This window comes from Sycon ciliatum, chromosome 8, assembly GCF_964019385.1.
Source record: "Sycon ciliatum chromosome 8, ocSycCili1.1, whole genome shotgun sequence".
Classification (NCBI taxonomy): Eukaryota; Metazoa; Porifera; class Calcarea; order Leucosolenida; family Sycettidae; genus Sycon; species Sycon ciliatum.
In genome coordinates, this window is record NC_088650.1 from 16560773 (window position 1) to 16586147 (window position 25375).

The 25375-nt window shown below is 48.8% G+C and overlaps 2 protein-coding genes across 2 annotated transcripts in view; both read right to left on the reverse strand.

Moving 5' to 3' along the window:
- The window catches only part of LOC135823884 (uncharacterized), a 189783-nt gene that overhangs the window by 26322 nt on the left and 138086 nt on the right, over positions 1-25375 (reverse strand). The gene's annotated exons all lie outside the window — the stretch shown is intronic.
- Positions 1-25375, reverse strand: part of LOC135823868 (uncharacterized) — a 30493-nt gene that overhangs the window by 2401 nt on the left and 2717 nt on the right. Inside the window, exons 2-6 of the mRNA XM_065336726.1 lie at positions 24991-25111; positions 24151-24309; positions 18714-18911; positions 17929-17963; positions 393-15384 (exon numbers count right to left, since the gene is read on the reverse strand). Of these exons, the coding sequence (XP_065192798.1) occupies positions 412-15384; positions 17929-17963; positions 18714-18911; positions 24151-24309; positions 24991-25033 (15408 nt within the window). The 5' untranslated portion in view covers positions 25034-25111 and the 3' untranslated portion in view covers positions 393-411. The remainder of the gene's footprint in view (positions 1-392; positions 15385-17928; positions 17964-18713; positions 18912-24150; positions 24310-24990; positions 25112-25375) is intronic.

Consider the following 25375-nt stretch of genomic DNA (forward strand, 5'->3'; position numbering starts at 1 on the left):
TTCCCCTTTCTTTTCCTCTTACTCCATGCGGCTCCAACAGCCTCCCAGAGTAAGGCAAGCTCCAGCTATGCCCAAATTCCATACTCTCGTCAGACAGCACTTCAGTATCTTCCAGTAAACAAAATCACAGCCACGCCACTTCCGCTGCATAGCTCGCTGGGCATCCCATTGCTTTGTAACTAGCTAATCCCTACCCCTTTTGTGTACGTGCTTTTCTTTTTTTCTTTCTCTTCTTCCGTGGTTGGTCTCACCCTCTCATCAATTCAATTGGCTGTCTTGACATGCTATGAGGTGCGGAAAAAATAAATAATAACATCCGGCACGGATATCAGCGTGTTTGATTTGTCAAAAAAAAGTTTCATTTCTTCATTTTGAACAGACATTGCTCTCACCTCATAGGAAAATGGCTTTTCATTTCCTGTGGAAGACATACAGCGCCAGCTCTGTCTGGTCATCATCCATTAGATCCTGAAGCTCTCCATCATTGTCTGAATCCGGCTCAAACTCTTCAGCATCAGGGTCAGCCAGGCGGTAGAATACAATACGCTTCTTGACACCTCTACCTTCACGAACGGCTTCCTTGACTGTTTCCAAGCAGCTAGATGTTCTTTTGCATGCGAGTGAGGTGGTGACGGTGTTTGCTGACCCTGTCTGCTCAAGAGTTACCTTCACCAGAACATCGTCATTCGGTGGAGCAGGCGGCTCAGGCTCAGGTGGAGGCTGAACTATCACAAGGTTGCAGGGATCAGAGTCAATCAGCTGCGCAGTCACCCGGTTAAGACGCTCAGCTTTCATCCGCACCAGACAGTCTTGCAGTCTTTGAAGAAGCCACTTGTAGTGACAGCCTGCGAGGCTGACACCGGCGTCCACCCGGAGTGCTTCGAGGAACTGACCAAGGGCCGTGTGCTTTAGGTCAGACGAGTGCACAACTATGTCCAGTTGTTTAGTAGGCTCGCTCTGCACATGCTGCAGTAGACCGAGAAGACTGTGGATTGCCAGTGATAGATTGGAAATGCTGTTAGCAAAGTGCCTGGCCATCACCTCCAACACCTGGTCACTTTCACCGCTGTCCGGGGTTTCCCCCAGGATCGGACTGCATTCACCAAGGATGTTGCGTTGATCTTCAGTATCACGATGCCGGCGTACAATGTCCAGGACGTCACCAAGGTGTGCCAGGCGCAGAAAGTCAAAGTAGTGAACAAACTTCGCTATGCCTTCACTGGAGTACGTCACGGCAAGATCGTACAATGATTGGCCTGTGGATAGAGGTTCCGTGCAGCGCAGGTGCATGAGATCACGTGCCAGCTTCTCCAAGCCCATAGTCAAGTTCATCACATCATTCGAGCTGCTCAAATCTGTACTAGCAAAACTCTCCTCTATGCTCTGATGCTGAACGTCTGTAAGAGGGTGGCAAGAACCAATGATCCAGGCGAGGTGATCTTTGAGGAATTTACTCTCCGTGCGACAGAAGAAGAATCTCAGGTCTCTCTCGATCCACTTGACTCTCCTGACAGTACCAGACAGCTTCCAAGCCAACGACCGCTCCAGCTGGTCCAGGTCGATAATGACACGCCAGTGTTCATCCTGCCATTGCACGCTGTAGTGCATCGAGATCAGTGTGTCCACTTCGTGTTCATCCACACGCAGAAGACCAGTGGCACAGTTTTCCTGCTCCAGGACATCATGCATATCTAATGGTTGGTCAGTGACAATACACTCCAGGGACTTGCGCAGCTCGGCTGAAGTGCTCCGCTGGCTCTTTGCACGCTGGCATACGTCATTGAATCGATTTTGCCACCAGAGAGAGCGAGTGATAACGCGATACAAAAGTGGATGCGGGTGTGCGCACCCGCCATAGTTCACCCAGTCCGCAAGCGGTGTGTTCACCCAGTCCGCAAGCTCAGTGTCCAGTGAGAGACCAACTCTGTGAGTATCACCGCAGTCCCAGCCTGGGTCGTGTTTCTGCAGTCTGTCCACAACCAGTTGAATATCCCGTTTCAGCTCATCTAGTTTCTTTGAAAACGCTGCGTGCTGGTTTCCAACTGAGCGGAGCGATTTCTGCAGACTCAATTGCCCTCCAGCAACATCTTGGAAGCTTAGTTTTCCGGACAGGGCTTTGAGAAGGTCACGATACAGCTTTACAATCGGTGGAAGTTTAGCCAAGATGCAGTAGATAGGGAAGTTGGCCAGAAGCTCGGTGATGATAGCGTGGCTCTCTGATGCCATGCAGCAAATGGCGGCTTTACGATCGGAAAATATGGGAAGCTGAAAAGAGGGCATCGTGGGCAGGCTGGTCATTGACATGAACTGGAGTAGACTCTGCTGCTCCTCATGAACATATCGCAGTTGCAATCGGTGGGTCTCGCCAAAGTTGGGGATGGTAGCTGAGGACATGCAGCGATCCAGGAACTTGCCCAAGTCAACACTGAAAACACGCAGTGCCGCTGCACAGACCTCATCTCGGAAAGTGCATTCTGCAGCCCTTCTCTTGTCGGCACTGATGTAAGTGTCATTGAATACGGTGCAGCCACCGTTGACAACCTTGCCAAGGTATTGCAGGGAGACCATTGGCAGAAACCCACAGCCAACTGTGGGCACATTGACGTCAGAGCCAGGTAGCAGAGTTTGAAAGTATTTGATCTTTCTGATACAGTGCTTTACGAACGAAATTCTGGAGTTCGATTCTGCAGTAATGTTAGATGTGCTCAATCTCTGGCGCTCAGCAATGTTAAGCCACTGCTTCTCCTCAGGCAAGAGAATTGCATTCCAGCATAGGGTTGAGTACGTAAGCAGTGCAGCCAGTATGTACCCAATCAGACTCAGCAGGGGCTGGGACTGCTGGTGTAAGCTTGGCTCAAGGGAAAACTCCGGCAAATGCAGGGCAGTCAGCTGGAAGAAGTCATCGATTCCAGACGCACCCCGGAGAATCATATGGCGCGACGACGATGCGCCGAAAATGTACGTGCCTTTGAGCTTGCCAGTGTCAGTCAAACAAGTGTGCCAGTATGTACCCGGTGACATCATTAACAGCACTGCCAACGTCTCGATGAGGTAATCCCTGGTGGCCAAATTCTCAGCTGACTGGTCCGCTAAAATCTCCTTCAGCTTTAACAAGTCTCCACGGTCTCCTACGTTGAACAATACGTCTAGGGCCCGCTTGAAGAGAGGACTGGTGTCCTTCAGACTGCGCAGTTCACGCTGCTCCTGGAATGCAGTGTCTCCTTTCAGGAAGAAGTCGAGTGCCACCTTGGTGAAGATGCATGCCTCGGCAGTGCGTTGCAGGACAGGCGACGACTGTTTGAGTGTTTGCTCGAAGCGACTCCTGATGCGGACTACCGTACTGCCACCAGGTGCTGTGTTGAGTTGCTGCATGCACTCTCGCATTCCATTCAGCTGCTGGTACAGGAGAAAGTCACTAGCAGTCTTCATACGCACCTCAGTCAAGATATTGTTGAGACTACGCAGCTCAGCCATGCCGGAAGGGGGAACACACCATTTAGCGAGTGACTGGTCATGAAGCTTTGCCGCACTGAGCTCCTCAAGGCCACTTGTTGCACACTCCAGCGGTAGAAGGTACAGAATCCACCAGAGCATCATGACCAGCCACTCGGGACTTGAAGCGTGCTCCGCAGCAAGGCCATCTATACAAACCAACATCTCATGGTCGTGGATATCAATGGCAGAACTGGCGCAGTCGTCGGAGCTTGCGCCCTGCTGTTGTCGCTGTCGCTGTTGCTGGTGTTGCCGCTGTTGCTTTAGGAAGTAAGCAGCAAGTGACCTTGCTGAAGCCTCAAACACGATTTGAGTGCTGGCACACTGGCGGACAACCCAACCAATGCCTCTAGACGATGAACCTCCCGACTTCAGGCTGGCAGCAGTCCTAAACTCGTGCAACGACTCAGGACCATGTCGGAACAAGCGACAAGCAAACCTGTAGAATCCATTGACAGAGGGGAGAGAAAATACCGTTTGTATTTTCATACACACATTCTTATCTGCCTGCTTGTGGTCTGCAGATTCTGTGAAACTGCAGGGCAGACTGGACGGCTGATAGTGTGCAATAATGTATGACTTGCTGGCTGCTCCTTCGTAGGTCTTATCCACCCTGTGAACAGAAAGACCTTCAGGTAGCAACCGCATGGCGTATTGATCAACCGCCTCCTGGATAGAGTCCAACTGCTCCGAGCGCAGCATCTCTCTGCCTATCGCCTGCAGTCTGCAACTTTGTTTGTGCTGTGCTTGCTGAAGACATGCGGTGGCACAGGAGTCGGAAAGGCAGGATGGCTGCTGCACGCAGTCATCGTGATCAACATTGCTCAGACTCAAGAAGATCATTTCAAACATCTTGCGGTTGAAAGAATCAACACCTTCCAGCAACGATATGGTCCACAGGCAGCATCCCAGCCGGAGGAGCTGCAAGTCCTCGGTGGTGGCATCGGGATCGAGATTGTTGAGCAAGCTCTCCACCAGCTCCGAATGCCGCACTGGCATAGATCCACTTATCCCAGCTGGATTGCTGCTATCCACATAGCTGATGAAGATCGGATGGGCTGTGTTTTTCCAACGGGTGAGTCGAGTATTCATGCATGACTCCAGGATCATGCATATGAAGTCCATCATGTTGATCTCCCGGCCTTTGCCAGTGATCAGGTGATTGTGGACCTCAGACATAAGCAAAACTCGTGACCCTTTCCGTCCCCAGGTGGCTTGTCGCAACTGCCAGTGCTGCGATAGAGTGTTGAAAAGTCGTGTCCAGCTGACCAGCAGGGCGGACACTTTGCCGCGGTCATCTGCGACTGAGAACTCCAGTGCTCTGGTCAGCATACTCCATAGTGTCTCCACAAGCAGATTGGCAAACTCGGTTGGAACATCATCAGGATGCGCCTCACGCAGGAGTTGTTCAGTGCGTTGAATCACGGCCTGACCATCGGCCTCCATCATCAATAGCTCCTCGTAGCTTGTTAGCAGTGCCACTAGTATTAGCTTCACGTCCTCCTGGAAGACAATTGAATGTACGAACGGTAGTTCCGATTGGCTGGCTCCAGTATCATCAACCATAACGCTAGACTCAAACCACTTGGCCAAATAGTTGCACACAAATGTCACCGCTTTCTTTGAACCCGTCCACGAAAAGCATGTTCTCACCAGGTCCCGAACATAGAGTTGGGTGAACTTTTTCTCGGCAAGAAGCGGAGACGTGATCGGATCAGCAACGAGGAGATCAGTCAAGGAGTCAATGCTGTTGCTGTTGCTGCCACTGCCAAGTCTCAGCACCAACTCCTGTATGTATGTCTTGATGTGGAAAAAGAATGGGGTGGCGAGATGACGTGCGGAAGCCTGGGACCACATAGTTTCAAGTTCCTCTCCAGTTGTAGCAAACTCACTCAGCTTGGGAATGAGCTGTTCGTCCAGACTTGGGTCAGTTAACAGCGACACGTTGCAGCCCATCAGTGTTGACTTCACGCTGCACAGCAAGAGAGAGTGCAGCTCTTCATTCTGCCAGTCTATCATCATGTCAACCAAGCTCAACCGTCCACCGCTGCTGCTTACTTGTGTTCTGATTGCGCCAATCTGTCCATACCCTTTGATCATAATCCGCCGTGCGAATGCTTCTACAGCCCTCTCCAAGATCACGGGCAGCCTATCGAATACACCTGCAATGACACGCGGACGCAGATCTGGTGATGCTTGAGCTTTTATTATGCTTGTGAAAAGCTGTGCAGGCTCTGAATCTTGTGCGTCACTTGCAAAGATCAACAGTGATTTCCATGGAAGAAAGGATGATATCTCTGCGGCAAGGTCAGTGGTTCTCTCCTTCATCCACTGAAGTGTTGCAGTAGAAATACTTCTTAGCTGCTCCTCATTCTGCTGGATAGGGCCACTCTTGTATTGGCTGGTGACAAAAGAGGTAATGTTCTGAGGACATACGTGGCTGGGATTTGGCACAGCCACCAGCTTAGTCTGCCAGCCGTTGAGGAATGTGCACAGTACTTTCTCACCGGAAGAATGTAGCAACGAGTGCAGCAGGACAATAATGGCTCTTGGTGTTTTCCTCTCCGCGTCCGACTGGCACCACATACGAACCTGGGTGTCTACAGCTTGTTTGATAGCGCCGACTGTGTGAAGTTTCGCGGCACCTTTGGACGTGTCCACACACAGAACTAGGCAGACTTTTCCGCTCTTCCTGAACTCTTCTAGTTTTTGTTCGGCGTGCAGCACACTCCTGAGCTCTCGGCTCGCCAATACGGTGATGCTGTCCGCCAGTTTCGGTCCCATGTAATGCGTACCAGTGTTTCCTTCATCACCGCCACCACGTGTACAGGCAAGAAACTGGTCGAGATTTGCCGGCGGTGAGCGGCAGACAACAAGACACTTGACATGGGACTTCGACAGCCTTGCCTGCTCCGTAGTCTCCTCAATCAGATCGCGGATGGTGGAATGCTCGTGAGCCTTCAGATAGAGGTCGGAGTAGATTGATGAAAGACTCTCCATCACGGGAAGGAAACGTTCCAGGGGCAGCAGACCAAGCAGCGAAGACACCATGCTCTTTCGCTCCTCCCGTGTAGCCAAAGACGACACGGAAAATGAGTGATGTGTGTCAGATGTGACATGTCCCACTGCAAGGCATGCAACTGTGTTACGAAATTGAGATGCGCTGCCGCAGCCAAGAAAAGCTCCTTCCATACTGGGCTCAAAGGTGAGAATGTTCAAAACATCATTGTACTGCTGCTGCAGAGTTTCAACTGGTGACATTTGCCTGCTTAGATATTCCACAGCTTGTTCTGGTTGGACAGCAAACTTTGCAAAGCGGCTCAGGAATGGTGTTCTCTCCCTGGACGCATGCTCGCGATTCAACAGCACCACGCAGCGGAACTGCTCGTGAACTTGGCACGGGAACGTGCTGTCCTTCATGGCAATATTGGAGTAGGCGCACTTCTTGTCATCGACTGATATAGTTTGATAGGATTGGTTGAGCAGTTCATACAAGTAGCCGTGGAGTTTCGGCGAGTTGACCAGAACCACTGTGCACGGTTTTTCCAGGCACTGTCTGATCTTTGCCAGCACGGTCGTGCACTCTAACTCTTGCTCGTCACTGCTGGTGTTGGACAGCTGAAAGACGTGCGTTTTCTGCGCATCGTTCTCCAAGAACTTGATATGGTAGAGCATGTCCAGCAGGGCATAGTCGCATCCGTAGTCGTCGACTATCATCAGAAATCGCATCGCCAAGGCATTGGTGTTGCCAATGTCTTCCTCTTCCAGCTGCGCTTTCAGGTCAATTAGAATCTCCAGTGAATTGCGACAGCACACGCTTTCGTACGCAAACGTTGCAAGGTGGTTGGCAACTGCAGAGAAAAATATCTTGACAATATCTGTGATACCAACTGACGGATGCCCATTGAAGTTTTCCTCAATGGCCTTGAGCAGTTCGTCCGGATGGGTGCTGATTGTGCGACGGTTGAGTCTCTTCTGGTGACGACGCAGAGTGCGGAACAGGGAGATAAGGTCACGCTGATGGAACCAGTTGGAGCAATCCTCTCGCACCTTGCTATAGCCTTCACACACTCCACGGATGAACCTGGTGATGTCATCATCGCAGTGGTGGCTCAACTCGTGCTCGATGCAGCCATGAGCAAGTACCACCAGATCCTCATCGGATGCAAGTGATCGGAAGACTGTCAGCATACGGTTAGTGTTGGCGGCATCGAACCAGTGGTTGGACAGGGCTATGAAAGCTACTTTCTGTTCATCAAGGTAGCTGTGCAGGACTTTCATCACCATGCGATTCTGCTTCATGCTGGGTAGACCAGCTTCATCTACAAAGACAGTGACATTTGTCCGAATCCTGTCTTCTGTAGGCCGGTCTGCTGCTTGGTCAGCTGGAGGATTCATGGAACCATTCCCGTCGTCACCTCCGAATAAGCTGAACAAGTATTTATTTTCCTGTTGTATTGTGGTCTGTGGCTGTGATAGCTTGCGCTCAGCATCGTCATGATACTCCTGCCGATCAATTGCACTCTCAAACACCGCATGCAGCTGGTCTGTGGTGGTATCGGGAGAGCACTGGCAGAAGAAGGAGTCTACTGACGCGAAGAGTTTGCAGAATGCCTGCTCTGAGTGCGTTCCTCTCAGATTCTGGCTGACAATCTGGTAACTGAGAGTTTTGGAGGATCCCGGCTCACCAATGATTCCGAGCGGGATTTTCTCGTTGATGCAAGCCACCAAGCAGAAGATATTCTCCTTCAGGCCAGATGTAAGGGCAACACCTGGTGGGATCGTGAAGTGCTCTTCTGTGACGAACGTGTCAACGCACCCCTGCAACACGGTCCCGATGGTTGAGTTTGTGAAGCGACCATGGGTGTCACAACGAACATTGTCAAATATGGTCTTGTCAAAGTGATTCCTGCACACGCCAGGATATGTAATACTTGGCTCTTCTGGCAGGCGAAGGTAGAACACCATGGCAATAGACTGGAGAATGCACTTTACCATAATTAAGTCGGGTTGAGCATTCTGCAACTGCGCCCGATGCCGAAGGTGCCACTTGGTCTCAACATGCCAGAAATAGGGGATGAGCTTGAAGACACGCTGTATGTCGCGCTGACTCACAAACCGTTTAGACACCTTTTCCGTGCAGTAAGTGAACGAGTGATAGAGATACGAGCTGAGAAAATCGAAAACTGCCTCACTGATTTCAGCAGGTGATTCGGCAAGTTCCAGTTGATTTCTGACCGCCATGTGCCAGATCTTCTGAGAAGCATACTCTCTGATATCATCTTTATCTGTCAGTGATTCATACTTCCAGCAGTAGTGTGCCATTGTCCTGGGCAGAGGGTGAACGAGGTACTGCAAGCCGAGCTCCTCCTGCCAGCGTTCACTTTCTTCCGACCTCTCGGACAGCCGCACCGGGAAAGGTCCAGGGTTGCACAGGTCCACAGGACTGCACGGAGGATTGATGGCAGCCACGAAAAACATCTGATCAACACCCTCTGGCTTCTTCCCATCAATAGTGCGATCAACAATGAGCTCCTTGAATATGTTGAGGCAGCTGGCTGTGTTCACTTCATCAAAGAAGCCAACAACACTGACATTAGTTCCACGTACAAGATCAGCAAGTTCACGGACAAACTCTTGAATTATTGCCTTGGTGATACCAGGATGGACGAGCATCTTTCTGAACAGCGTCTTTCGTGGCGTGGCCAGCCAGTCTAGAATGAGCTGACAAGAGTCTTCGTTGCTTAGTCGGTCATTTCTGAGGGCAAGGGACACAGTTGTGGAGACTGGCAAAAGCAATTTAAATTCAGCTTCGCATTCCAGAATCTCTGCCTTCAACTCAAGTTTGGCCTTTTCACAAATGGATGGATTTGAGTGCAGCAGGTTCCTCCAAATCATCTTCAGCTCGAAGGCGTTGCACGCACATCTGGCATTCAAGTTCTCCACCTGGTAATCCTCTCTGTTCACCTTTGATGGCAAGTCATCTGAAGTATCACCAGCATACCAGTTCCGAAACTCTTCACCTATCTCCGGCCACAACACCTGCAATATCAGGTGACGCATCCAGTGGTTCATCTTCTGCAAGTGCTGCGTTGAGTTGATTGTTTCGTAATTGAGAAGCGCTGTGAATGTGTCAAGCAAGAATGATTTCCCAGTGCCTGTCTCACCTTCCAGGATCAGCGGTTTGCCAGATTTCTTACGCTCCTGTACAGCAACCAGTTTGTATGCAAAGTCCTCGGTGATGACAAACTCCTTCTTGGCTCGTAGTTGCTCAAGGTCGCATGGCTTGATAGAAAAATTCCATCTCAGCAACTCCTGCCACTCTCGAGGCATTTGCAAGTTGAATTGCTCTAGCCACATGAAAGTTTGCCCATTCACTCGGGATTTCAGATCTGGAAGCTCTTTCCGTGGTATAGGATGTGGGAAGAGGAACTTAAATGCCATTCTCCCATCGTAGATTAGAACCGGACTGCGAAGCTCCTTGAAGTTGCAGATATGAGCATTTCCACAGAATGCTTTGGCTTGCTCTTTGTACTGGTCAAACACAAGCTGTGCTAAATTTTGCAAGGCCATTAGGACAGCCGCCCGGAATGCTAGTTCTTTGGCTGCAGTGCTCCACTTTTGATAGACGTAGTCGAAAACAAACAGTTGCTGAAGTCTCCCAGTTACGTTGCCACCACACTCACGAAGAAACTCATCAAGTTGGTCATGGGCATCCTTGTCATCGAGGTGCTCTGTCTCGTAGGGGAAGATGTTTTCAGTGGTAAGATGTCTGGCCTCCTCACCGATCACCGTGGGCCTCCCAAGGCCAGTCTTGCTTTCCTTCAGTACGGCAGCCAGGGGTCGAAGCTTTTCATCGTCCAGATGCAAGCCATAGGAGCTTTCTGAGACGAGGATGATGTGTTCGGAATCGAGAATGTCCGTGACAAGGGGAAGTCCCCTCAGCGGATCTGGTGAGGTGTTGTTGCTGTCCGGTCGCATGAATGCGTCCGGCAGCTCAATGTACCATCGCCAACGCTGTGCAGCACCTCCAGGTATGGAAAACACCGACTGGCTGATGCGGCCAGAGTACAACGAGTGGCACCAGAGAAGCTCAAAGAAGATCTGGTTCACTGCATCCAGGTCTGCTGCCGGTGCCACGCGAAAGGCAACACTTTGAATCATGCTGAAATTGGAGGCAGCTGAGGTGTGCAGCAGCTTGCGCAAGCTCTTGCAGATGGCCTCTGTGTCTTCGTGAGATGAGACATTGATGATCTCGGGGGTGCAGCTATCACATTCCGAGCATGTGTGATTGATGTAGTGGGACTTCCCCGCACCAGCCGCTCCATGGATGAGAAACACCTCAGGAAACCGGAACTCAGTGGAGTGTTGATTCCAACAGGAGCTCACTGATCTAAAGCAGAGTTGGAGAGCGCTGCTTGATGCGCAGTGGAGTTCGTCTGCCTGCAGCCAGCGGTACTGCTGGCTCGGCCATAACTTCCAGTAGTCCTGTTGGTCAAACAGGTAGAAAACTTGCACAGCAAGGCTGCTGTTTCGATGTAATAACTGCTGATGGCAAACCACTGCTGCCAAGCAGTGGGTTGCCATGCGGTCTACGCCACACACGGCAAACTTCTTTCCAGGGCTAATAGAGATGGCGCGAAAGAAGTCATGTATCTCATTCTCACTCGTTGTCTCACTGCAGAAGAGGAACTGCGCTCGACACAGTTGAATGTTGCGAAAATGTTCACAAAGCAGCGATGCGAATGACGACGTCCTGGTCACTTGTGACTGCTCACTCACGCACAACACTTGTCCTTGATTGGTCACACCTGACCTGGACTGATGCAGCTCCAGTGAGTTGATCACCTGCTCAAGCATGCTGGAAGCGCTGCTCGAGCCCACAGCCTCCGAGAGTGCTGTGCACACCATCTGAAATGACAATGCAGTTGGCGATGCCACCAAGCCAATAACCGATGTGATTCGAGCCATCAAACTGCACGGCAGCTGATAGAAGTCGCTGCTGCCATCTCCCGTGCTAGCGTAACGACTCATCCAAGCCTTGCCCTCGGCAAGAAGCTGCCCGATGCTTATGCTTGGAAGCAAGTCCAGGAATGTTGAGGTGGAACGAAGTTGTCTAAGCTGGTCATGCCAGATTCCTCTGTGCAGCCGGACCTTTTCTTGGAAGTACTCGATCTCGTACATATTCAAGTCGAAGCCACTCTTGAGGCCTGGAAACAGCTGAAAGAACTCTGTGTTGCCGCTGTTCTGTAGACCAAGGACACTTTCAAACAGCTGTCGCAGGCTGGCGAGAAGGTTGGAGAGATTTATGTAGGCACTAGTCTCGCTGCAGAGATCATCATCACCTGGCTTCGGATCCTCCTCAGTATTTGTTTCAGGTAGATGACAGAAGTATGGCAAGCAGAGCTGCAGCTCCTCAAGACGGCGCATCCGCAGCTCCTTCAGAACCGACCGCTGCTCGGTGCACAGTGCGGGATCGGAGCTCGGGCTAGTGGAGAAGCCACTAGCTGGCTGGTGATAGCTACATTCATACATCAGGTTGCCATTGCTCTGACTAACAAGCCGTGCCTTGACCGGCTCTCCTCGAATGAGACCTATCATATCACGCTTGGCTCGGTCAAACGAGCTCTCCATAGCCGAGTTCAGCATGTCCCTGACAGCTCTCAAATTATCCATCAGGCTCTCCAGGAGCCCGGGACTGACGGTGACCATCTGCAACTGTCCAATAATGGCAGCTACTGTGCGCTCGGGTTGGTAAAATGCCATCATCACCGGCTTGATGTCCAGCAAGGTCTTGATTTGAGCGCTGCTACGTGGGTCTCCTTGAAGGCGAGTGTTAGCAATTTTCAGGCGCTTCTCAAAATCCGCTTCATTATTGAACACCTGCCGGAAGAAGTCGAATAGGTAGAAGCAGTTCTGAGTCGCAATTAGCCGGAAGAACTCCCAGTGGCACGGCTGGAGATCTTTCACCAGCGCGTACAGTTCTTCGCTGTTCTTGTCAATTTTCTCGAGGGTGGTGAATCCATCATCCTTCTCAGCGCGCTCCATATCCGTCTCCAGCAGTCGTATGCCCGCGTCATCTTGCGTAACACGCTTGAGCAGTGCCTGGCGCATGTTCTGTGTACCTTTGCTCTGCCGTACAATCTGAAGACGTAGCAAGCGCATCAGGCGTTCAGCACCGGCAGTCTGATCGGCGTGTGCTGGTGATGCCGAAATCAGCTGAATCTCGCCGTACACCAGGTCCAGCGATTGCGTGCGATCATGAGCGGAGTCCGGCATCTGGGCAATGACGTAGTCGACTATGGACGAGATGCTGTGCAGTGGAGTTTGCGGACGGAACAGATAGGAGACCTGCTTGTAGATCTCCCTCACGTGACCGGTGATAACCTTGGGCCATGTGTGCTTTGCCAAGTGTGCTGTTGCCGATCTCCTGGTCATGGCTTTGGACATGTAGTGCCTGCAAATAATGCTCTTGCATAGCGTGTTGCAAATGTACTCTGCTACAGTTGCCTGGGAGTTGCCAAGGGTAGTGCCAAACTTGCTCAGTAGTCCTGCATCTATCTCACCCAGGACGTTGCAGAAGTCAACGAGAGTCGTATCACCCAGAGTGTAGCTATCGTGCAGCCGTTGTAGCAATGTGCCAGCATCAGGCACGCCCTCTTCCTGGAGCCACTGAAGTACACGCACGTGACTCTTATACTTGGCCAACGCATCACTCCAGGCATTCATGTTGGCCAGATTGGGAAGGTCCATTGCGTGAAGCAGGGTGCCAATGGCAGCAGCGTTGTCCTTGAACTGGTTCCAAATGTGACGTGTACACTTGTCGGTGGCAAACATATCCTGCAAGACATCCAGCTCCTGCCTAAGATTCACAAAGCCTTGCATTGCAGTAGCCGGTATGCAGCATTCAGTAGGAGATTCAATGCTAACAAAGTTCTTCCAGGTGCAGTGACACATGGTTAGCATTGGAGCAAGTATGTTGGAATACTTCAGTACCTGCGGACCAGGCCTGTACCACTCCAGCTCGTCTAGAAGAATAGAGAACAGCAAGCCTTCGGTCACTGTGTGGCTTGCGGTCAACGCGGCATCGCTTCGTGCTGTAGCAAGCCTGGACAGCTGCTCGAGCAGAGGTGAGAGATCTGCGCGGAAGCGTTGTCGGCACTCTCTGGCCCACCATCGACAGTACGACCACCAAGCAATGATGATAGGATTCGTTGGCGATACGGTATGCTTGTGGCTCGCCAGGACATCCAGCACAGCCACGAGCTCATCCAAGTGAGTAGCCAGGGTCCTCTCATCATGCACTAGATGCTTGCTAGCCAGTCCCACCGTGGGAATTTCCGCTGTCGGCTGCACATCTTCAATGCAAAGTGTGCACAGCATCTTGGAGTTTGTCACCACCTTCATTAAACTGGCTGGATTTCCATCGACAATGTCATGGAGGCGCTGCAGAAGCGTTGTTAGTTCTCTGCAGGTGAACTGGGAATCCTTCTGACTCACAATTACGTCACATAGAACTGTGAGTCCCTCTTCCATGTCGGGAAACTGAGCCACGGGTCCTTCACCGAGGAAGAAGGCCAGCAAGATGTTTCCATGCGCCCACTTTTCTACGCTGCTGTCACCCGCACCCAGATCTTGAAGGAGTTCACGGCTGTCTGATTGGTCGCCACAGAAGTAGCTGTCAGCAAGCACCTGACGAATGGTCTTGAGCGCTACTTCTTTGCAAGGATGATTGCCAGTAGTCACTAGGTCACTGGTTTTAAACAGCTGCTGCCACATTCGTTCCTTGGATTTTGCTGCGTAGTCAAAGATCTTGCGGAAGAAGTCTGGATGCATCCAGAAGCACGCAGTGGTGCACAGCCTTCCTGTTCTGATATCAGTAGAGTCAGTGCATGACAGCTGAGAGTTGACATACTCCAGCAGGGACGCAACATCATTTACCGTAGGCATGGCAAAGTGGATGAGAATCCAGATGGCTTCCAAATCGCAATCTGACAGTTTGTGATCCGGCTGACCTGTGGGTGTCGGCGATCTGCCAGTGTAGTCAACTGGTTGGCCGACAAAGCTGCTCATAAGGATGTTAGTGAGTGTCTGTTTCTTCTTGCAAACATTCTTGACCAGCAATGCCACGGTACAATACTGCTGGAAGTCGTCGTAATAGCCCAGCCGCCAGTCCTTAGCGCACACTTGCAGCAGAACGGTCTTCTCCCCTTCAGTGTCATCCCAAGCGATCTTCTCTGCGATCTGTTCCCAGCTCAACTTAGTGCTGCGGCTAGCGTTGACACTGCCTGCCCTGAGAAAGCCATCCAGAACCATCAGGACAAGAAGAAGGTAGACATTATCCATACTACAGGATCCCGCTACTTGTACAGCAGTATCTCCCAAGCACTTATGGGTGTTGGGAAAAGATGCCGACTTGGCAGCATCGAAAATCTCCATGGAAACCAGATCCTTGGCGAACGATGGCTTGAAGAAGGACAATGCGAATCGGTTCAACAGCGCAATGATTGCTGAGTGTTCCTTGAATTGCTTCACGTCACTGTAGAATGTCTGGTGTCCAATGTTAGTGAGGAAAGAGATGCCATGGAGGAACACCACTGCGGCCATGCGATGACACAACTCTGGGCTGATTTCCTCCTGGCTTAGCCGTCTCCAGTGATGTTCCAAGAACCCCAGCATGATGACGCACATCCGCTGCAGAGGTTTAACTTCCACGTATAATGATGGGTACTCAGGCAAATGTTCCAGGCATGTGCCGTCCGGCAGAAAGTTGACTCGTTGCAGACTATGAAACAGCACTTCTTCCTGAGGGTTACGGTCTTCTGTGCTTGGATGCTGCGTTGCGAGACAGCTGCGGACCAGGTTATCCCATGGCGTGCCTCCTCTGCTGTCCTGTAGAAAGCACAAGTCCGGAAAGAAGAGCAGACCGTCACAGTCAGTGCCCATTGAAACATAGTATTCTTCACACTATGTTCTGGCTGCCTGTTCGGACCTGATGATCGTGACAACGTGAAACTCGGAGTCGCCACACAGCTCCCCCCCCCCCCCCCTCTCCCTTTCCATTGTGCTATCATTAGGGAGGTTTCGCTCTACGGAATTACGTATGAAAATAACGTAGGAACTGCACAGAACTTTCATACGTAAAAGTCAGAGCTGTTGGGTTTCGCTCTACGTGATTTCTCCACGACTGCTAAACATGCGTTGTTGCTTTGGAGACGCGTTGGCTGCATGCGCCCGCTGCATGCACCATGAACCGAAACCGCGTTTCCCTTTTTATTTTGCACGTGGTGTACGGTGTGTGTACCTTTTGTTTCGCGCGGCTTGAACGTTGCCATGGATAAATCCGGAAAATGCGAACAAATATTTCAAAACATCCTGCGGAGGACCCAAAGTAGGAAACAGCTTTCCTACGGAAATCCGTAGATTTACGTTTGAAAGTTGCCCTCACTCCCCGGCGCGTACGACATACGGATTTTCATACGTAATTACGTAGAGCGAAACCTTCCTATTACACTATACGATCTCGACCAGTTTTGATGTCTTCATCACACAGCTATGCCAGTGAACACAAGAACGACATAATCATCACCCCCTTGCATTATCTACAGCTGAACACATAACAACCGATCATCCCAGTGGCAATACATAACAACCGATCATCCCAGTGGCAATACATAACAACCGATCATCCCAGTGGCAATACATAACAACCGATCATCCCAGTGGCAATACATAACAACCGATCATCCCAGTGGCAATACATAACAACCGATCATCCCAGTGGCAATACATAACAACCGATCATCCCAGTGGCAGTACATAACAACCGATCATCCCAGTGGCAGTACATAACAACCGATCATCCCAGTGGCAATACATAACAACCGATCATCCCAGTGGCAATACATAACAACCGATCATCCCAGTGGCAGTACATAACAACCGATCATCCCAGTGGCAATACATAACAACCGATCATCCCAGTGGCAATACATAACAACCGATCATCCCAGTGGCAATACATAACAACCGATCATCCCAGTGGCAATACATAACAACCGATCATCCCAGTGGCAGTACATAACAACCGATCATCCCAGTGGCAGTACATAACAACCGATCATCCCAGTGGCAATACATAACAACCGATCATCCCAGTGGCAATACATAACAACCGATCATCCCAGTGGCAATACATAACAACCGATCATCCCAGTGGCAATACATAACAACCGATCATCCCATTTGAAATACATAACAACCGATCATCCCAGTGGCAATACATAACAACCGATCATCCCAGTGGCAATACATAACAACCGATCATCCCATTTGCAATACATAACAACCGATCATCCCAGTGGCAATACATAACAACCGATCATCCCAGTGGCAATACATAACAACCGATCATCCCAGTGGCAATACATAACAACCGATCATCCCATTTGCAATACATAACAACCGGTCATCCCAGTGGCAATACATAACAACCGATCATCCCAGTGGCAATACATAACCGATCATCCCAGTGGCAATACATCGAAGCTGTCCTAGAACGACTACTGTGAACCGGAAACATTCGGTGGAGATTTATTTTCGGTAACTTCCACGGTACAACTTTTCTAATTGTCCGCAAACTCCAACGCAGTCAGTTGCACATTTTAGGAAACTTCACTTCTCAACTCGAAACTCCAAAAACGGTCTTTTCACAGTCTTCAAATTAAAATTTACATTACACCAAATTTTTGGAGTAAAGGTTTTTGGAGTTCGGAGTTGAGAAGTGAAGTTTTCTATATTTTGGTACAGGTAATTTTCACCTAAAATAAAACGCGACCTAAAATTCAACCATGCCACGCAACACAGTGTTCAAAAATGCATTTTCGGATCTGGAAAACTGGTTCACCGAAATTTTCGCGCTACCGAACCGTTGAATTTGGGAAATACCGAAAATATTACAGCACTGAAAATTCCCTGTTTTACAGTGCCTGGAGTTACTACAAAGAGCCATCAGGCAACTCGGACTCAAAGAGTTGGTGGACAAGCCGTTGATTACTCACTCTCATTGTAATATCAAAAAAGTATTCTTTCTAGACTAAAGAGTGGTATATTTGATAAATTTTAATAACGATAGAAATATTTACGATACTTCTCCAGACGTTTCGTTGTTCTGAACAACATCGTCAGTGGATGGGGGGCTTTATCCACTGACGATGTTGTTCAGAACAACGAAACGTCTGGAGAAGTATCGTAAATATTTCTATCGTTATTAAATTTTATCAAATATACCACTCTTTGGTCTAGAAAGAATACTTTTTTGATACAACTCGGACTCTTTGGATTTGGTCTAGGTCCCTGTAAAATAAGGTACTAGAATATCACATGAATGCTACGTGCGCATTCATTGTTGCTCAGTAGATGAAATCATGTCCTCACCTCTTCATAGTTCTTGAAGAAGATCGAGTGGTAGTCTACAGACGCAAGGCAGAACCAATGAAAGAACATGCTTTCAGTGTGGGTGGGTGTTGGGGGGGGGGGGGGGGGGTGTGAGGATGGGGCAGCAAGCCAAACCAGCCATACATGTCTGTATTGTACCCCCATGCACGCCACACACACATGCATACAGATTATAACAGTGAATAGCATTGTGTGCATCCATGGACCGAGTACTAGATCATGCCGTGATACATTGATTGTACATAGAGACAAATGGGCACATGACTACATTGAAGCAAGAGTACATGAAAACCAGAGTGTGCAGCTCGGGTGGGTTCCTGTCACGGCGGACTTCCGTGCTTACATCATTTTAGTGACGTAGTGCGTACAAGCAGGATTCAAGCAGGTCTCTTTCTGCACAACTGCAGCTCAGTTGCACGCACTACGCCATTTCCCGCCTCAGATCTGCACCAAATAATATTTGGTGCAGATCTGAGGCGGGAAATGGCGTAGTGTCACGGCGGAATTCCATGATTACAGCATATTATGATGTAATCACGGAATTCCGCCGTGACAGACACCCATAGCAGAGAAGGCCCCAAGCTGCACACTCTGGGTTTCATGTACTCTAGATTGAAGTATATCTTAACCGGAAGAAAGTGAAAATTATGGTATAGCAAGAGTTACAGCCCCCCCCCCCCCCCCCCCGCCCGCCTACATAAACCAGCTGACGTCACAGTCAGGAACTACCACGGAATGTACAACAAGGTCCTGTTGTTGCTTACCTGATGCTTGTATGCTGGTAGGAATGTGGTGGACATCAATTGCCAGGCCAACGTCGCCCGTCTTGGCCACTCTGACAAGATACCATTTTGCTGATAGAGCATGCAGGACCTGCACTGCGTCACCAGCAAGTCCGCTCACAAGCCGTGGAAATCGCTCATTCGGCCCGCCATGGTCACTTCCAAGACAAGGCTCGGGCTCTACAAGAACACAATCAAACAATGCATGGAGTAAGTGCAAAGCGATGCAATGATGCATTGTGCACCAAGAATGCATGAGTAAGTGAACCGTAAGTAAACCGTTGAATTCCCCCAACAATGAAAACATCAGGATCTGTAGAGTTTATAGGATGCTGTCGAATGGTCTTGGTCCGAAGAGAGTCGATATTCACAATCGCACTCGTACACATCCACAGAAAGCCTCAATCAGCAATAACATCCTGAGCCTTGAAAACCAGAGATACAGTCTTTTATATTTTGAGTGCAATATGTTCGAGCGAATAATGGTGTGTCACAGGACCAAGACCATTCTATCCAGTCCCACCCAATCTCGATGTCTTCTGAACATTAAATTTTCATTGCCGCGAGACTTTTGCATGGTAGTTCCTTTCCAGCATTCAAAGATTGTGCTAAGGTACATGGCACGTATGCCTATGGTTTGCACATACGCTAATAACCGTGAAGACCATTGTACACAAAGTATACCTGAATCCCTAACTCTACAGACCATGACGTTTTAAGTTTTAGACTGAAACTTCCCCTTTTAAAAGTCTTTCACAAGCACCACCAGTCACCAATCACCAGCAATATCATTACCATACACTGCACAAGGTTTTCCGAATTTCGTTTCATCGACAGGTGGTCATGAAGTACAGTAAAACCTGGTGGAAGCGACCTCTGTGTTAAGCGACCGCTTTTCCATGCACCGAAAGTTCTACACAGAAACTGTGGGACCTGGTTCTAAAGATCACCTGGCTTTAACGACCGCTTTTGCTTGCACCGCCGGGTGGTCGTTTAAACCAGGTTTTACTGTAGACACTAATTCAGTGAGGGATTATACATGGGCTGCAGCTTTTTAATACTGGAAATTTACGGACAACCCCTAGAAAGGGAATCGGGTGTCCTGTACTGGCCCAACCAGTATACAGCCGGTGTGGCTGGACCATCAAATTAGGGCCGTCGGACACGGTACGGTCACTACGGTATGGATCATACCACTGTTTGCCCCAGTTACCCCGTGAATAAATAAAATACACTGATTTGGGCAAACAATTCCAAAAAATTTGGCTCGGCCACTTCTCCCCACGAGTAAACGGTATTTCAGGTGGCTGACCGTACCACACTAAAATACCTTCCGACGGCCCTGTGACAATGGTTGGCTCTAGATCCCAGTCATCTAAGTGGGTCTATGCCTGGTTAATGACCAGTTGGGCTAAAGTCCAGGCTACTATGCTCCGAAGTCTTTTATGTAAATGTCTACCAATAAGTAGTTAAAACTGATGGAAGCAAGCAGGCAAAGATCTCTTGGAGTTTAGACATACTCTCATGTTCCAGCTAAAACAACACATTTCAAACTATTCAAACAGTATTCACCACCATCATCAATGAGAAAGTGGTGGACATCACGCAACTGCATTGTAAATAAAAGGGGGTTTGTCAACTGACAACCGCTCTATTTAGTTCGGCTAATAAAATAATTTTCATGTAAAGGGTGAATAGCAACTAAATAGAGCGGTTGTCAATTGAAAAAACCCTTTATCATCAATGAGGACGCATAAAATCCCAGAACCAGTTTTCGGGCTTTCTCTTCAAGTGGAATATAAGCAACTAGAACCAATGAAACGTGGGGAAAAATTATTTCCAGGAATTTCTTTGCTCGGTGCTCGACATGCGGAGTTTGTGCCGTATAACGTATGATCACGTTATTCACAGGTTCTTTGTAGCCTCACAAAACAAAACTGAGTGGCTGTTCTCAACCTGGAATGGTTACTGTAGTACATGACCGAGAAGAGCCGTCAGAGCATAGTGTGCTCTGCTCTTCAAAGAATTACGCATTCAGATTTGGCTTGAATTGACTGGCAGAAGATCGATTCGGCGAAAGGTTTTAATAATAATAATAAAAATTCGACGAGGAGACAATAATTTTAATATGGCAATAAGTAGGACGAGCTGAAGCGACATGTGGACTACTTTATTAAAAATGTAAGCGATGGAGACAATGCAAGAAATAACCTAAAGGGTAAGGAAAAATACATGTAAGAAGAAAAAGGGCAATGGAAAAAAAAGATAATTCGAACAAGTTTTCGTACAACACTCTTCAGGAATCACCGTTGTACTAAAGAACAAAATGAGAACAAAGGAAATAATATAGCAATCAAGGTAGGTTTTTTTTCCATTGCCCTTTTTCTTCTTACATGTAATTTTCCTTACCCTTTAGGTTGTTTCTTGCATCGTCTCCATCGCTTACATTGTTAATAAAGTAGTCCACATGTCGCTTCAGCTCGTCCTACTTATTGACATATTAAAATAATAATAAAAATAATAATTTGTAAGAAAGGGTTTGCTCCCCACACCGGAGCTCGCGCGCTATTCCGCCGACTTTACTTGACACTTGACTGACTCACGACTGCCATCCAGAGCACACGAGAAGTCCATCGAACCTTCGACTCGGCAAACCTGCAAGAAAGCACCACTCCCTGCTCAATACACAGTGTTTCGCGGAATTCACCCCTCATCAGTTGAGCTTGAGTAGGCTGAGGAAGATTGTGCCTGAAGAGCACCACTTATATAGTGCTCTCCAGGCACAAACATCACCAGGGATACAAACTTACAGAGACGCTCCGTTTCCAGCGCGACAAACACCTCGTGAACACCAGATAGCAGCGTGAGTCAGTGTCGCTCCTGGGTTTGCTCCGGTGTGGGGAGCAAACCCTTTCTTACAAATCATCGCCGAAGTCGCAACCACTACTTCGTACTGTTGTGCCCAGCGCGGGCTTGCGACTAGTTGGTTTGGAGGTGACAGCGTTGCGAATGACCGAGGGTCCTCGACGTCTGTCTCACCGTCCAGGAGCGACACTGACTCACGCTGCTATCTGGTGTTCACGAGGTGTTTGTCGCGCTGGAAACGGAGCGTCTCTGTAAGTTTGTATCCCTGGTGATGTTTGTGCCTTGAGAGCACTATATAAGTGGTGCTCTTCAGGCACAATCTTCCTCAGCCTACTCAAGCTCAACTGATGAGGGGTGAATTCCCCGAAACACTGTGTATTGAGCAGGGAGTGGTGCTTTCTTGCAGGTTTGCCGAGTCGAAGGTTCGATGGACTTCTTGTGTGCTCTGGATGGCAGTCGTGAGTCAGTCAAGTGTCAAGTAAAGTCGGCGGAATAGCGCGAGCTTCGGTGTGGGGAGCAAACCCTTTCTAAGGGCCGGGTTCCACTGCGGCTCCGCTGCTCCGCTGCTCGTCTTTCGCGGCTTGAAACGTCGTCATTACCATAGTGACTGCGGCTCGAGCTGGAGCAGCGAGTTCGCGGCTCACCGCGGGCTTTTGCTACGATTCTTGACCAAAAACTGCGAGCCGCATCGCGGCTCGACCTGTTTCCCGTACTTTGCATTGTTTTGTACGCCAGAATTTTAAAATTCAAATTTTAATTCGTTGCGCAGGCCAGAACACGAGGATTTGTTTGATTTCGCGCGCGCAGGCAGGTGAAACGTCATCAAAAAGTGTGGACCACGACTGCGGTACCGCGAATGGCGAGTGACAGTGGAACCGCGCTGCTCCGCTGCATGCAGCCAAGTGCCACGGAGCAGCGGAGCCGCAGTGGAACCCGGCCCTTACAAATCATCGCCGAAGTCGCAACCACTACTTCAAAATAATAATGTAGAAAGGAAAAAGACATTATGGATACGAGTTAAGAGTAACTCTCCATCACTGTAACATGATACTTTATACAGTCAGAAAGTGCAATAACTAGGCACAAAACTGGCTTTCGGCTTGTACAATTCGTTTTCGCAAAGCTTCCCATTTTTTACTTATCTTTGATATTTATGACCCACCCAAGTTGGGTGGTGTGCTGCTTTGCTGCTTCGAATTGTAGTTAGACCGCTTTGTCAGATATCGTACTGGTCTCGTCATCCGGTCCAGTAACAATCGACATTCTTTGTTCCGTTGGGACTGTAGCTTTTGCTCGTTTTCGTTGCGCTTGCCTTCCCCTCTTTGGTCTTTTCCATAACCTTCAACCTTCCAAGTTGGAAGGCTGTCGGTTAGCGCTACGGAGATGTGTTGAAGCTAGGTGTCAGGACGTCGAATGTCTCAGTACTCTGTCAGTTTTGTGCCTAGTTATTGCACTTTCTGACTGTATAAAGTATCATGTTACAGTGATGGAGAGTTACTCTTAACTCGTATCCATAATGTCTTTTTCCTTTCTACATTTATTTATGGCTCAACATCCGAGTTTTACAATAATAATAATAATAATAATCAACGCAATAAATAGAGTAAGCTGCGCACTCAGTACAAACACCATAAGTAAAACTTGTTTTCATGTAAATAAAGAAGCTTGTTCCTAAACGTTTTCGTCGCCATCTTATCAGAGGATTACTGGCACATCAACAAAAGCTCTTAACTCAATATATATACGCACAATGCCAGTAATCCTCTGATGAGATGGCGACGAAAACGTTTAGGAACAAGCTTCTTTATTTACATGAAAACAAGTTTTACTTATGGTGTTTGTACTGAGTGCGCAGCTTACTCTATTTATTGCGTTGATTACATTTTTATCTCCACGGAAGCTTAATAATAATAATAATAATAATAATAATAATTTGGAAAGGATTGGGAGAACTTCAAATTCAAAGGATCGGGGAAGTGAACTGCCTGAAAAGAGAAAAAACGCCAGACCCACCAGGACTCGAACCTGGGACCCTGCTTGTCATGAGCAATGCTCTAACCACTGAGCTATGGGACCAGGCTGAACCTAGAAGGCGCTGACAAGTTTTTCACTCCAAAGGCAGCTCACAACACGTGCCACACATACTGATGGCACTTGGGTCTTTTTCCCTCCCCCAGGGGACCAACCACGGTCAGTTTCTGGAAACTACCAGAGGTGAACACGATGAACAGGGTAACGGCATGCCAGCGAGTAGACCTGAATACTGACAAGAATGTTTGCGCAGCCCTTTCTTGAATACATGGACAGAAGATTCCGAAGTCAATGTGGGTAGGAGACAATTCCATAAAAGGGAGGTTTTGAATAAAAAAAAGTGATTCGGATGTTGTCAAGGCTTTGGAGAGGATAATTTTGTTGGGGCGTCTCTCACTACGGGAAATATTTAAACTGAACTGAGCCAAGGTGTTCCAGTATTTTAATTTATGCACTATTCAAATTTGAGGCAGTCTACCTGTACCTGCAATTCAAACGTGGAAAATAGTATTGCTAAGCTTACCCCTAGCCCTGATGGATAGGTCATCCAGCGGGTTGCTGACCATTACAAAAGAATGTACACTCTCCGTGACAACTGCAGCAGCAGCAGCAGAAGCAGCAGTAGTAGCCACCGGTATGGCAATGCCGGAGCTGACATTGCTTGCAGTAAGGACTCCCTCGTCTGTGAAACAATAACGAAAATAGTGAATCACATAATGATCTCAGTATTGGTATAATTCAGATACCAATCAGTCTCCAAGTTTTCTTCTTCCTCTTTTGCACTCTGTAGTTGCACCGAAGTGAAAATGGGACCTCATTACAACCTACGACTAGTGAGTAATAACAGATCGAGATAAGGAAAAGTAGAGAACAACTTTGAAGGGCAGGCGGTTCGTATGCCAGGAAAGCCAAGAGATTCCCTGCAGGAGATTCTCGTTCATCCACGGGAGATGCTCGTTTGCCTGTCACCGGATAAGGCATCCATATATGTACGAGTCCATAATGGAAGTAAGTTCTCTGTGAAACTACTGATAGGCTAAATTTGACTCATTCACGGTGAATGATGGGATCGAGGCCCCAGTCTCTCTGGAGGTGTGGGTTCGAATTCCAACGCTGCGTCCTGTTCGGCCTGCAACCCACCTAGGAGTCCATTGGGGACAAAACTTGTTCGCATAGAGCAAGCACATCATTATAAAATACAAATGAGAGAGAGGGTACGGAGAGAAACGATGCTGCGACAATCACTTACGTGACTATACACTACAACAATCGCACAGAGAATGTCACTATGCTTTAGTTAATGGCAGACACATGATCATGTGGTATAGGCAACTGAGCCTAGTGCAAGTTCTACTATACTCACCTGATAAAAGTACATCATCACCGACTTCTATGTCCGCCTGCATGGCTGACTTCACCAGAGGAGAAGCTTCAGAAAGCCAATAGCCCGACACCGCTTTTCATCATCATTGTGTAGCACTGACCTTACAGTACAAGCACGCAAACAAAACGAGAGCACATAGCAAACGACTTGAACAGGTATGATGCGATGTTCGGATTCTGCTACGACACAACCTGATGCCTACTTGTAAAGTGTGTGTGTGTGGGGGGGGGGGGGGGGACTTATGAATCGTAATGATAGAACCCCTCTTTACCCAGTGCTGGCTGTAACTTCAATCCCACAGGATCAATAACTGCCATGACGGAGTGCTACGATAAGAAGGCACTTAGTGCTTTTGTCTGCAACC